This window comes from Coregonus lavaretus (genome assembly GCF_964263955.1).
Source record: "Coregonus lavaretus genome assembly, chromosome: 5".
NCBI classification, from domain to species: Eukaryota; Metazoa; Chordata; class Actinopteri; order Salmoniformes; family Salmonidae; genus Coregonus; species Coregonus lavaretus.
Window position 1 is genome coordinate 63264276 of NC_139992.1, and position 14008 is coordinate 63278283.

The 14008-nt window shown below is 40.9% G+C and overlaps 1 protein-coding gene across 1 annotated transcript in view; it reads right to left on the reverse strand.

Moving 5' to 3' along the window:
* Positions 1-1496: 1496 nt before the first annotated feature.
* Positions 1497-14008, reverse strand: part of stat4 (signal transducer and activator of transcription 4) — a 29625-nt gene continuing 17113 nt past the window's right edge. Inside the window, exons 12-23 of the mRNA XM_084162543.1 lie at positions 13677-13770; positions 13324-13368; positions 9887-9970; positions 9453-9551; positions 9215-9350; positions 8835-8887; positions 8523-8617; positions 7953-8089; positions 7393-7587; positions 4603-4648; positions 4294-4393; positions 1497-3407 (exon numbers count right to left, since the gene is read on the reverse strand). Coding sequence (XP_084018669.1) covers positions 3384-3407; positions 4294-4393; positions 4603-4648; positions 7393-7587; positions 7953-8089; positions 8523-8617; positions 8835-8887; positions 9215-9350; positions 9453-9551; positions 9887-9970; positions 13324-13368; positions 13677-13770 — 1108 coding nt within the window. The 3' untranslated portion in view covers positions 1497-3383. The remainder of the gene's footprint in view (positions 3408-4293; positions 4394-4602; positions 4649-7392; positions 7588-7952; positions 8090-8522; positions 8618-8834; positions 8888-9214; positions 9351-9452; positions 9552-9886; positions 9971-13323; positions 13369-13676; positions 13771-14008) is intronic.

The following is a 14008-nucleotide window of genomic DNA, read 5'->3' on the forward strand; positions in this document are numbered from 1 at the left end:
GCCGTCCCGGCTCCGCTGGTCTGCTGAGGCTGACAGGGCCTTCAGTAACATGAGGGTTCTGTTCACCTCAGCCCCGGTACTGGCCCATCCGATCCATCACTACCGTTCGTAGTGGATGCGTCCGAGGTAGGGATAGGCGCAGTCCTGTCTCAACGCTCGGGCACGCCACCCAAGCTCCGCCCCTGTGCCTTCTCCAAGAAGCTCAACCCGGCGGAGCAGAACTACGACGTTGGTGATCGGGAGCTGTTGGCTGTAGTCATAGCGCTGATAGTGTGGAGGCACTGGCTCGAGTGGGCGAAACTATCACGACTTCCTCCGAAGCTGCCTCCTCTCCTTGTTTGGGTTGGCTTCGGCGTTCGTCGTCACCGGCCTTCTAGCCACTGCCGCTCTTCATCTCATCATTCCATTTGTTTTGTCTTGATTATTACACACACCTGGTTTCAATTCCCCTCATCAGTACCTGTATAAGTGTTCCCTCTGCCCCCTTGTCTTTGTGTGTGATTGTTTATTGTGGAGGTTATATGAGCTCGGTGGAGCTCATTGTACTTTGTATCGTCTTATGTACGGAATAAACCTTTATCTGTGATTTACCCTCCTGCACCTGACTCCGTCCAAATCACACGCCACAACAGTTCTCATGCATAGAGTATATTTCCCACACAGTACGAATGAGCAGGCCCTTTCCCAGGTCCGTCTCCTGGCTCTGTTCCAGGCCTCCTCATTCTGTACCACAATCTGTATCACTTAGTCTTACTGCTTGTCTTTGTGATTAACTATGTTTTAACTTTATAGTCAAAACATATTTAACTATGTTTAACATATAGTTTAATTTATAGTCTACTGAAAAATGTGTTTAACTTATAGTCTGAAAAAATTTACTATGTTTATCAGTCTACTGAAAAATCCCCTATACAATTAAAAAAATTATACTCTTTACAATTAAAAAACAAGGTGACCCCCGAAAGCCAGATGGAGATGGGTAAATTAGACGCGCATTCGGTCTTTATAGTACTGTTGCATAGGCTATGCTGCAGCAAATGCAGGCCTACCTTTCACAATAAAATAAGTGACCATGATGAGATGATAGAGCTACATGCATTGTGAACTGAGCTCCATACTGAGATGGGCTGTCTGTCATCGCATATAATTTAACAGTTCCATTTCACGACCGGTTTCTTGCAGTTATTTATCCAGGCGAAAAGGGAGTGGATTTGGGCGGTAAATCCCGGTAAATCTCGGTAACCGGGTTCCTGCTATTCAACCCTACTATCATGTAATGAATAGCGCTATTAAAGTTTAATAAATTATTATTTATTAATATTACCTACAGGTATACCATTCTTCAGTAGTAAAGACAGTTGAAAGGGGGAAATCATATTTTGTTTAACCCTTTCTCTAGTGGAGAGGTGCGTCAATGAAAATATGACCATTATGCCTTGGACTCTAAGTGCAAAAATATCAAATTGGTAAACTAATGAAAAGACAATAAACGATTAAAGCGATAATAAACATTTATTATTTGTACAAAACTTGGTTCTTGATAGGACGCTATATTCCAAAAAATAACAAGCTGGATGTACCACTGCATTTAATATCTACAGTGGGGAAAAAAAGTATTTAGTCAGCCACCAATTGTGCAAGTTCTCCCACTTAAAAAGATGAGAGAGGCCTGTAATTTTCATCATAGGTACACGTCAACTATGACAGACAAAATGATATTTTTTTCTCTCCAGAAAATCACATTGTAGGATTTTTAATGAATTTATTTGCAAATTATGGTGGAAAATAAGTATTTGGTCAATAACAAAAGTTTCTCAATACTTTGTTATATACCCTTTGTTGGCAATGACACAGGTCAAACGTTTTCTGTAAGTCTTCACAAGGTTTTCACACACTGTTACTGGTATTTTGGCCCATTCCTCCATGCAGATCTCCTCTAGAGCAGTGATGTTTTGGGGCTGTCGCTGGGCAACAAGGACTTTCAACTCCCTCCAAAGATTTTCTATGGGGTTGAGATCTGGAGACTGGCTAGGCCACTCCAGGACCTTGAAATGCTTCTTACGAAGCCACTCCTTCGTTGCCCGGGCGGTGTGTTTGGGATCATTGTCATGCTGAAAGACCCAGCCACGTTTCATCTTCAATGCCCTTGCTGATGGAAGGAGGTTTTCACTCAAAATCTCACGATACATGGCCCCATTCATTCTTTCCTTTACACGGATCAGTCGTCCTGGTCCCTTTGCAGATAAACAGCCCCAAAGCATGATGTTTCCACCCCCATGCTTCACAGTAGGTATGGTGTTCTTTGGATGCAACTCAGCATTCTTTGTCCTCCAAACACGACGAGTTGAGTTTTTACCAAAAAGTTATATTTTGGTTTCATCTGACCATATGACATTCTCCCAATCCTCTTCTGGATCATCCAAATGCACACTAGCAAACTTCAGACTGGCCTGGACATGTACTGGCTTAAGCAGGGGGACACGTCTGGCACTGCAGGATTTGAGTCCCTGGCGGCGTAGTGTGTTACTGATGGTAGGCTTTGTTACTTTGGTCCCAGCTCTCTGCAGGTCATTCACTAGGTCCCCCCGTGTGGTTCTGGGATTTTTGCTCACCGTTCTTGTGATCATTTTGACCCCACGGGATGAAATCTTGCGTGGAGCCCCAGATCGAGGGAGATTATCAGTGGTCTTGTATGTCTTCCATTTCCTAATAATTGCTCCCACAGTTGATTTCTTCAAACCAAGCTGCTTACCTATTGCCGATTCAGTCTTCCCAGCCTGGTGCAGGTCTACCATTTTGTTTCTGGTGTCCTTTGACAGCTCTTTGGTCTTGGCCATAGTGGAGTTTGGAGTGTGACTGTTTGAGTTGTGGACAGGTGTCTTTTATACTTATAACAAGTTCAAACAGGTGCCATTAATACAGGTAACGAGTGGAGGACAGAGGAGCCTCTTAAAGAAGAAGTTACAGGTCTGTGAGAGCCAGAAATCTTGCTTGTTTGTAGGTGACCAAATACTTATTTTCCACCATAATTTGCAAATAAATTCATAAAAAATCCTACAATGTGATTTTCTGGCGAAAAAAAATCTCAATTTGTCTGTCATAGTTGACGGGTACATATGATGAAAATTACAGGCCTCTCTCATCTTTTTAAGTGGGAGAACTTGCACAATTGGTGGCTGACTAAATACTTTTTTTCCCCACTGTACTTTACGCTCATAACATCATATTATACATTTGTATTCATGACAAATGGCTCAAAGACAATACTAACAGTTGGGTAGAAGAGCAATGTATTGTGATCAGATGTAAGAGAAAATTACACATTGTAGGCCACTAGTCAGAGAAGAGTGAGTTACTTGGCATACTCTGCAGGTCATCTTGTGTTACTCGGAGTACGGAGAACTCATCTGTAAAAGTTAAAGATTGTTTCTGCAGGTTCAGTCCAATCACCACAGAGAATTACAAGGAGTCTTCACGACAACTCATTTATTTTACAAAGGCACTTCATCTTACAATACTTATTTAAGGTCAAGGCCAGAGCAGAGATAAAGTCAACCTAGGCTTCTGAACCTAGTTCATCTCCAGAGTGTTTTAATACCTTGCTGTGGTGTAGCCTACTCCCATACTGTATATTATGTGTTCTATAGCCAACTCTTCTATCATTACTATACACCATGCAAGTCAGTGGCGGTCAGTGCTGTTTAAGACTTTTTTATGCGCATCGCCTTATTTCTATTACAGCATATTGGATGAATGTCCTTCATATTCCATTCACCCAGCTCAATGAACATCGATAGGTTTAGGCTACTACATGATACTCAAATGTTCCCTATACCCATCATGAGGTTGCTACAACCTAGCCTACGAATTAAAGTTTATAACGTAGGTGCACAGGTCGAAAGACAAATTGGAGTAATCAAGGTGGCAGACAGTGACACATTCAATACCGCATTGCACACTCTTGCCTGCATCTAGCTGATCTAGGGTGTAAACACTAGTCAAAACAGTTGCAGACAATAGTTTTTATTGGACAAATTCAGGTAGGTTTAGCCCCATTTCGTTCGGCTTCCTCCTCTGAGGAGCCTCCACTGATACAAGTGTAACAGAGTTGAAAATGCATTTCTTGTATTATCACCAAAATTGAGACAACAGTTATTGTATACCAGCACCTACTGGCTTAGAGAGGCAACTGCGTCTCTGCAATGGAAGAGTTGGCTCCATTAGATAGGTCTACAGTTTGGGACTAGGCTAGATGCAGTGTGTCTGTTTAGGTTGGGCGGTTACTGTACTCACGGCAGTCTCAATCTCCAAGGGGCTGAGGTGCTGGTTGAGCATGTCAAACATCCCAGGGGACATGGGAGGTTCTGGGGAGGAGCAGGGGGGAGGCGTGGTACTAAGGGCGGGGGCGGCAGGAGTGGAGAGAGAGAGAGAGAGAGAGAGATATAAGTCAAGGGAATGGTTTAGACTATAGAAACAAAGGATATCTAATTAGCCTAATATAGCCTAATATTTCAGATACACATCTTCAGCGCAGGTCTGCATGCAACTCCTGGTATGCACATATTATAAGATCTTAACAAACTTAAACTGTTAAGTACTCACTACAAAGTGGAGATGGGGATCAGCATAGATGATATGTATGGAAAGACTGCAAGAAGATTAAAAAAATTGGAGATTATGGGCATGTTAGTAAACAACCATTCAAATTGTTGACAATATCAATCCTGCTTCCCAGTTCCCCGAACATTTGACTGTCCAGTTGTGCTGATGATTATACAATGTTTGTATAAAACATTCACCTGATGTTGGAAGAACATTCCCAGAACACATTTAGTCTTTTCTTTAAAGGTTCCCAGAATGTTTCATTAGGTTCTGGGAACAGTCTGGTGGGAACATTGTTGGGACATCACAAAATATTTGTTCCCAAAACACAAAAACCTTTTCCAGTTGTGCGGGTGATTATACAATGTTTCTTTTAGGGTGCAAAAAACATTCACCTGTTGTTACAAGAAACACATTTTTTATGTTCTTTAAAAGTTCCTAACATATTTCTGTAGGTTGTTTGTAACATTGCGGGGACATGACAAGAGATATTTCCCAAAACAAAAAAATCGTCCAGTTGTGCTAATGATTACAATGTTTCTATTAGGTTGAAAATACATTATCCTGATGTTGCAAGAACATTCCCAGAACACATTTTTTGTACTTCTTTAAAAGTTTCTAAAACATTTCTTTAGGTTGTGGGAACATTGTGGGGATATGACAAGAGATAGGTTCCCAAAACACAAAATTGTGATGACATTCTTAGAATGTCCAATTGTGATGACATTCTTAGAATGTTTGTATCAGGGTGCACAAAACATCCCCTCAATGTTCTTTGAATTGTATTAGTATTTTCCCAGAATTATAAAATTACGTTTTGAACAGTCCATGGAGGTTTCTTTCATGTGTTTGTGTTATCTTACTGTTGAGGAAATTAGTTGTACAACAACCCATGTGGAAACACATATGACAATTATTCAGAATCACATGACAATCCATCAACATTAACTGAATATTCCAGGAATGTTTTTTTGAACAACTTCTATTGCTCCAACATTTTATTGCTGAAGTATGTTCAGGGAACATTAGTAGAACCAACATGTCATAATGTCACACTATAACTTTATGAGACCATTGTAGGAATATTCCCTGCTTGTTGTTATGGGTGTTTTGAATAACATATCCATCAACATTAGCAGAACATTCCTGTAATGTTTCCTCAGAACCACTTCTATTGCTCCCACATTTTGTTGCGGTAGTATATTCTATGAATATTACCGGAACATTGTGTTATTACATTCCCTGGCATCCTAATGGGAAACTTAGGGGAATGTTCTGTGGCCTGAGTGGCGCAGTGGTCTAAGGCACTGCATCGCAGTGCTAACTGTGCCACTAGATCCTGGTTCGAATCCAGGCTCTGTCGCAGCCGGCCGCGACCGGGAGACTCATGGGCGGCGCACAATTGGCCCAGCGTCGTCCAGGGTAGGGGAGGGAATGGCCGGCAGGGATGTAGCTCAGTTGATAGAGCATGGCGTTTGCAACGCCAGGGTTGTGGGTTCGATTCCCACGGGGGACAGTATAAAAAAAAAAAAAAATGTATTCACTAACTGTAAGTTGCTCTGGATAAGAGCGTCTGCTAAATGACTAAAATGTAAAATGTAAATGTAGTTTTTACAGATATCGTGAAGAACATTTTAGTGAATGTTAGGAGAACATTCCAAGGATAATTCATTTCAAACCTTTTTATATAAAAAAATATTTGCTGATCAAAAACATTCTTTGAATGTTTGTGGGACGTTATCATCCTAATGTTAGCTCAAACCCTAACTAGAACTTCATGGGAATGTTAGCTGATGTTGTGGGAATGTTCCCGGTTTGCTGGGCTGCTGGTTGTTATCAATACACATCATTGGTTGTTAGGCCTATACAGGATCTTAATTTGACCACCTATTGCAGGATAAATGTTCCTGTGCCATAGGAAATGTAAACTTGTAGCGTATTTGAGGTTTAAAAATGCTTCTAAAGTTTGTAATTTCAACTTTTAAATGTCAGACTTAATTTGCCCTAACGAAATATTTATCAATCCATACTAAAAATGTATTCATTATAATCCACATAGTAATTCAAATTTCCTTTTGCTGCAGGATTATTTTCCTGCTGTGAGAAATTGGTGAATTTAAGATCCTATACTAGGTGTCTCGGATGTCATCTCCATTAATGTTAGCGAAACGTTCCAGTAATGTTTTCTCAGAACCAATTTAATTGAATCCAGACATAATTGCTGAAGAATGTTTAGGGAACGTTATTGGAACAATCATACCTTAACATCAAACTATAACTTTAGCATTGTGGGAATATTCCCTGCGTGTTGTTATGGGTGTTTTTAATAACATCTCCATCAACATTAGCAAAACGTTCCCATGTTTTCTCAGAACCATTTCTATTGCTCTCACATTTTGTTGCAACAGTATGTTCTAAAAACATTACTGGTACATTGTGTTATTACATTACCTGGAAACATAATGAGAACTTTTGGGGAATGTTCTGAGGTGGTTGTTAGGAGAACGTTCCAAGGATAGTTCTTTATTTTTATTTTTATAAAAAATAAATTTTCTTATCAAAAACTATATTTGAATGTTTTTGGGATGTTATTATCCTAATGTGAATCTTAGCTAATGTTCTGGGAATGTTCCCGGTTTGCTGGATTGGTTATGAGCGATAATTGCATGTTGTGCACCAACCCCCAGTAACTAGGTAACACACAGGTAGACCTAGGTGGTCAGAATTATTTTATATACAGTACAAGCCAAAACCCTTTCTATCATAAACATGTCTTGGCAGACATCTTGCCTTTGCTCTGCTGGCTGTTGTAATGTCGTCCGAAGGCCTCGTCTTTGGGTTTGTCTGGGTAGAGGAACTTTAGAGGGTTCTCAGGGACCTCTCCGTCTGCGATGACCTTGTAGTCACGGATAATGTCGGCAAATGGGAGAGCGCTGAGGCGAGATTTGGTGTACGGCTCCACCGAGATGAACTTGGCCTCTCCTGCTGACACAGACACAACCATAGCGCCAATCAGAGTTGAATGTTTACAGAATCAATGTTAAAGACACTGTGGAAGTTTAGGTGCTAATTGTTTTGTGGATTTCAATGTTGACTGCATGGTTCAGATCAAATATGAATCAATTTATTATCTTATGAAACCAAACAAATAATTCGTTTTAGGCAAACAATATCACTTTACTAATGGGTGTGGAGAGGTGTGACCCTTTATGTCTAATCAGGTAATTTCTGGACAATATTTCTCTCCATGTAGGGGACCCCCTTTGGCTCAAGAGGAGATGCAAAAATTCCATATAGTGAAGATAATTTTTTCACGACACCACAGTAATTGACAGGCGAGCAGGCCTCACCACTGTCGGACTGCTCCACCCAGGTGAAGGTGATCCCGCCCAGGTGGCTCTCGCTGAAGCGCAGAAGGAAAGTCCCAGGCTCCTTGTCCTTCAGACGGGCCCTCTCCGTCTCCTTACTGACAAAGCCCATGATGCAGCTGAAGGAAGCACACCCAAACCACATCATCAGTTACACCACCGTTACATTACTTATTTACACCCACTGATTTAACAGTACACTGTGGTCTATAGCCCTCATCAGTGAATAGATCAATCCAGTCCATTAGATCAATTCAAATGGAACTGAACCTAATGATTCACTTCTTGATTTACAACTGAGATGAAATGGAACTGAACCCAACATTGTAGTTTAGCAAAGGGTAGCTTGAGGATCAGCAGGGGGTACACAAAGCAACCTGTAGCCCCTAGCATCTATCCCCTAAGCATTTATGTAGATCTGAGAATATTGTAGAAGCAACATGGTAATAACTCCATCTGTCCCCCTAATAATTGTCCACATATGGCATAGTGCCTAGGGGAAAGGGTATCCCCTAGGGTGGGGGTTGTTTCTGACCAGGCCTTAAGTCTCACTTGTCGTTCCAGATGGGAAGTAGGTGCTTCTTGATGAGCTCCAGGATGTAATCCAGCCACATCCAGAAACTGAAATTCTTCCCAGGAATATTCTCCTGGAAAAAGCAGACGGAATGGGAAAGAGAGATGAGAATTACCCTTAAAAGTTTTCATGGCATCTTTCAGTAAAAAGACAGCCTCAAATTATCAATTTAATTTGACCACTGGAAGTAGGCTGAGGGGAAGTGGTGCAATTTGTTAGTAAGACATGACATCCTTCATCTTGTGTTTAAGACTTGTAGTAGTAGGACTATAGGAAGCAGTAGGACCTACCTTGCAGAATTTGGACCAGGATACCTGACATTCATTTTGGGAGGCTTGCTGACCTACAGTGAAGATGATTAATAGATTTATGATTATTTAAAAAAAAACATTACAAATTCATACACTAAGAATGAATATTAAAGTATTCTTGGACAGAAATAGCACCACCTTAGATAATATAGAGAGAGTCCATACTATTGTGGTGGTTGGAAGCCAAAGACAGATTGTGAACAATCGCATGACAATTCACATTCCTGTTCTCTCATAATTGAAAATACTTGTGAAGGACGGGAGCGCTTTTCCTCATGACCTGTGCAAATAAATGATGTAGGTATGCTGTTCCAACACTGTTATGCCCTCATGAAAAGAGTTCCACTAGGCCACCATACCCAAGAGTTTCTCTCCTAGCATGCACAGCTGTTCCCTGTTGAGGCCCCGCCCAGTGAAGGTGGAGAACTGCCAACTCAGTACCTCAGAGAGCTGGCCCCAACTGGCCCGCTGAGGACTGGCAAAGAAGCCCAGGTTCTAAAAAAGGGAGCGGCACAGAGGAAAGAGAGAGAGATAAAAGATAAAACACCTAAAAGAATGGTGGTAGTGTGTGTGTGTGTGTGTGTGTGTTCAGCTCACCCTGGGTTCGTCAGTCAGCAGGTTGTACCACATGACAGATGCCCAGCCTCCAGGCAGCTGGCTAACGTTGGAGATGACCACCAGAGGAAAGGAGCAGGTCTGCAGAGAGAGAGACACATATGCATGCACACATACACACAGTCACACACACACACGCATACAGTATATGCTTACACAATGACTAATAATGACTGACAATGTATGCCAGGAAGACTGTGTGGGGGTTATATGTGGTGTGGGACGGTGTGGAGTATTGTAAGAATATGTGTGGTGTGTGTGGGAGAGTGTGTGTCTTATATAGGAGACTAGGTGAAAAATCTGCAAGGCACTTAACCCTAATTGCTCCTGTAAGTCGCTCTGGATAAGAGCGTCTGCTAAATGACTAAAATGTAAATGTAAAGAAAATGTGAAGGAGAGTGTAGAAATTGACTGACCTCCAGGTCGATGTTAATGCCCTGTATGTTGAACTGGGCCTCAAAGCTGAGGGAGTGGAGCTCCTCCGTCACAGAGAGAGGACCCTGGAACCAGCAGAATACACACACACACACACACACAGACACATGACACACAAGACACACACACACTTTACTAAATGCCTTCCTCTTACAAACACTCTACTACACCACACTTCACTAAACCTTTTTCTCAGAACACATTAAATACAGTAGCAGAGGGCTACAAAAACTTTTTTGTGCAGTGAGTGACCCACCAAGGAATTTGCCCTATTTACCAAAGAACAGCATTCCATAACAAGGCTGGGAAAAATATAAGGACCCGATCTTCAAGGAAGTAATTCAGTGGCGACTAGTCATTCAGGGCAAGAGCCCCACCTGTTTTGAGCCCCACATTTTTAGCTAAGAAATGGCATTAATACGTGTCACATATCAGTTTGCAAGCAATAAATAAAACATTAAAAATAAAGTAATTGAGTTAATAAAGCCGCTTTTTTGCTTTCTTGAGTAAGGCAGCTCCAAAATGCAGGTGTTTCAGCCTAGCTCAGTGCTTTCTGTGGTGGTGGGGCAGCCAGCAGAAAATACGGAGCTTAGGTGTTGGTAATGTTCTCTAGTTGCGCCGTGATTGGCTCAGTGTTCTGTCACTCATGGGTACACTACGTCACCACCAAGTCTAAGGGTAGAGCTCGAGAATTCAAGCACCTTGGGTGCTGCCATAGAGTTACATTAGAAGAGCCCATCCAAGAAGGCTCAAGGTCATAGGCCACAGATAAAATGACATCAAATCACATTATATCTACAGTAGCTTTGATTGGACTGATCATGTCAGAATCATACTTTCAAAATCTTAGCAAGCAGTCATCATCATGAATCAAGTCGACAATCTACTGGCAAATCCTTTTTTAATCCTTGTCATATGAAGAGAAATTATGAAGAGAAATTATAGATAAAATGTATCGGTGCTCATCGGCCATTGGACATAAACATTACACAACAAGTTGGAACTCGCAAATTCAACAATGAGTGGTTTGGAAGGAATCAGTGGCTAACTGCAAGCATTTCAAATCAATCACTAGCCTGCTATTCAGTGGAGTGGCTATGTTGTCCCATATCTGGGATTAAGGGTCTCTTTTCCAAGCTTAAAATTATAAACATTCAACATTGGCCATGCTGTCAATGAAGGATGATTTGTGCCGCGCTCAAAACAACTGTTAACTCGGAACTGTGAAATCTGACTTCAGTGAGTTCAAGACAACTGGAAACTCTGAAAAAACGAGCTTAGACTGGGAAAAATACGTTTTGAACGGTCATCCAACTCGGAATTGAACTCGGGCCTCTTTCTAGAGCTACGACCTGAAGATCACTGACATCATCATGATTCAACCTTGCTTTTTTCCGAGTTCCCAGTTGTCTTAGGGAGGTAGCTCAGTTGGTAGAGCATGGCGTTTGCAACGCCAGGGTTGTGGGTTCGATTCCCATGGGGTATGAAAATTAAAAAGAATAATGTAAATGTAAGTCGCTCTGGATAAGAGTGTCTGCTAAATGACGTAAATGTCATGTAAATGTCTTGAAAGCACCATAAATCCAGAGAATGCCAGACTTTGATGACAAAATTTGCCCACGAAGGACCGCCGCACCACCTTCCTGTTCAAGTGAGCACATCACAAGGTGAGTCCAAAAATGTATTGTATGCTGCTGCATAAATTATGTAATATGCCAGGGAGATATGTATACTGTAGCTAAGAAAGTAATACTAAGTGTATGTAGTAAACTGTTAGTAGCCCATGTGCCTCACCCTAATAATTTGGTATACTTTCGCCTACTGTTCTGACTTGGTGGTGCACATGTAGCCTATAGCCTGTTTTAGAGAAATATAATCAGCGAATATTGTAAGAGCTTTCATTGTCTGCTTATAAGCCCCCTTTATCCTACGGTTCTGACTTGGTGTACAGGGAGAACACTGTAAGAACGGCTCATGTTCTGAATTCTGTCGCTGTACATTTCAAAAGTGCTGAACAAATAGTTATATTAACTACGTCCGTCCTAGCTCGCTCATTAATGTCTTAATCGAAATTACGGATTGCCTTTTTTTCGCTTGTCGTCCCCTTATGCCATAGTTTGTACATCTCAATTGTCAGTAGAAACCACATTTGTTTAAGCAAGTCAGCCATATCAGCTATGTTTTTTTTTTAAGGCAGTAAATGTGGCTGAATGAACTGTTTCACTGCCAGACAAGGCTCCGCTGATAGCCAGGTGTAGCAGTGGTAAGGTGTTGGGACTGCTGTTGGGACTCTGCTGTTGGGACAGCTTTATATAGGCCCTAACAGTTTGTGGGCACCGTTTGTCACCATTATAATGCAATTAATGTGTTGTTTAGTTTTGTGTAGTGGCTTTGCTGGCGTGCATCCCACATTTTGTTTTTTTTGCCCCTCCAAGATTTACATGCTAAAATCGGCACTGAAGTAATTATATTCCCTCTACAGTATATGAGCAATATGGGGAAGTTTGATAGCAGTATTCATTCAGTCATTTTCTGTGATAAGATAAGGATCCTGTATCCAAGTGTCTAAAGCATGTCAATGAAGACTTGCCATGACTTTTGTTGAGCTACGTGAATAAAAAGGCAAAATAAACTCCTTTCTTATATTCAAAAGTTAATCTATGATCAAACTTTCTCAGAAAGAGCACATGTTATTTCAATTAGGAGTTTACTAGGGAGTTAACAAGGTTTTCCATCTGTGATTGAAAACGTAAGCAAACAAAAGCCATTGTCCTGAAAAGGAGTTCAAACTTCAAATTAAGGGGAAAACGTTGTAAATCCTTGGCAATGTTGCCCTCTACTGTTTTAAGAAAGCAGCTACCTCTTTCTTAATGGAAGTGTTTTTGAGTTCATCTTTTAAAAATATATAACCTCAAGCAAAGTAAAACAAAGGATTTACCTCTAAATAAATCATAATTATTAAACTCTTAATTCACCTCTGTGTCCAATGACTTCTAATCAAATGATCTCTGGTTGACCAGAATTAATCTCTTTTGAAGTTGTTACAAAGAGACAGAAGAAGAAGTAAGACATCCCACTCCCTAATTCTTTCTGGTTACATTACAGTCAATAAACTAAGCAGAGCAGACCCAGCTGCTAATGCATTGGAGCCTATGGGAGAGCCAACCCGTTAAGCAGACTGGAACTGACAATTTTTTTCAATGGTAAACGGCCTGAGCGGGACATCTTCATTTATCCACCATCTTTGGCTCGACAAAGCAGTTCTACCATGGCAAATAAATCTGAAGTTCATGTTTCAAAGGTGAAGGTTTACTAAAGGTCACTTTGCTAAAGTGTAATCTTAGATAGGCATGCATCACTGACCCTTAACCATGGAAAAACTAAAAGTTTTGTTCAACTTTCATATTACTTCTCTCACCTCGTTCACCTTGGTCCCATTAACATATTTCTTCTCTTTCAGCTGCTGAAGAAGATAGAAATATTAAATCAATGCATAATAAATATACTTACATTAATATCAAATGAACTATTCACACAACGTAATGTACAGCTAGGGCAGGGTGATCTCAATAAAACAGTTTTGCTATTTAATAGGGTCATTGCAAACAGTTGTGTGTTATTTCCAATATGGCTGTTGCCAGCCAGCCCCATTGAACCAAATTAGTTTGATTCCACTAAAATGTTTCACTAAACCTGTGGATTAACAGATTGAGGTTGAATTATTATTAAAATGTTGGTGTGTTAGTGGGGACAGTGAAAGTGAGAGTTTACCAAGTGTCTGAACTCCACAGACAGACAGCCATTGGATGATTCCTCCACGTCCATTACTTTGGTGTTGGTAGTTAGGATGAAGAACTGACGATTTCTGAATGGAGATGGACGGGGCAAAGCCATAGTTAGTAGTCTGAACTAAGCACACACACGCACAAACATAGCACAGCAACAACAACAAAATGAACTAAGATACTGTACATGGCAAACACATGTGGTGGTAGAAACAACTCAAATTCAAGTTGGATTCCAGGCAGCTAAAAAGGGAATTAGTCTGCTCACTTAAACTGTGTCATCTGATTTGTAATCAAACATGACTTCTCATATTTCTC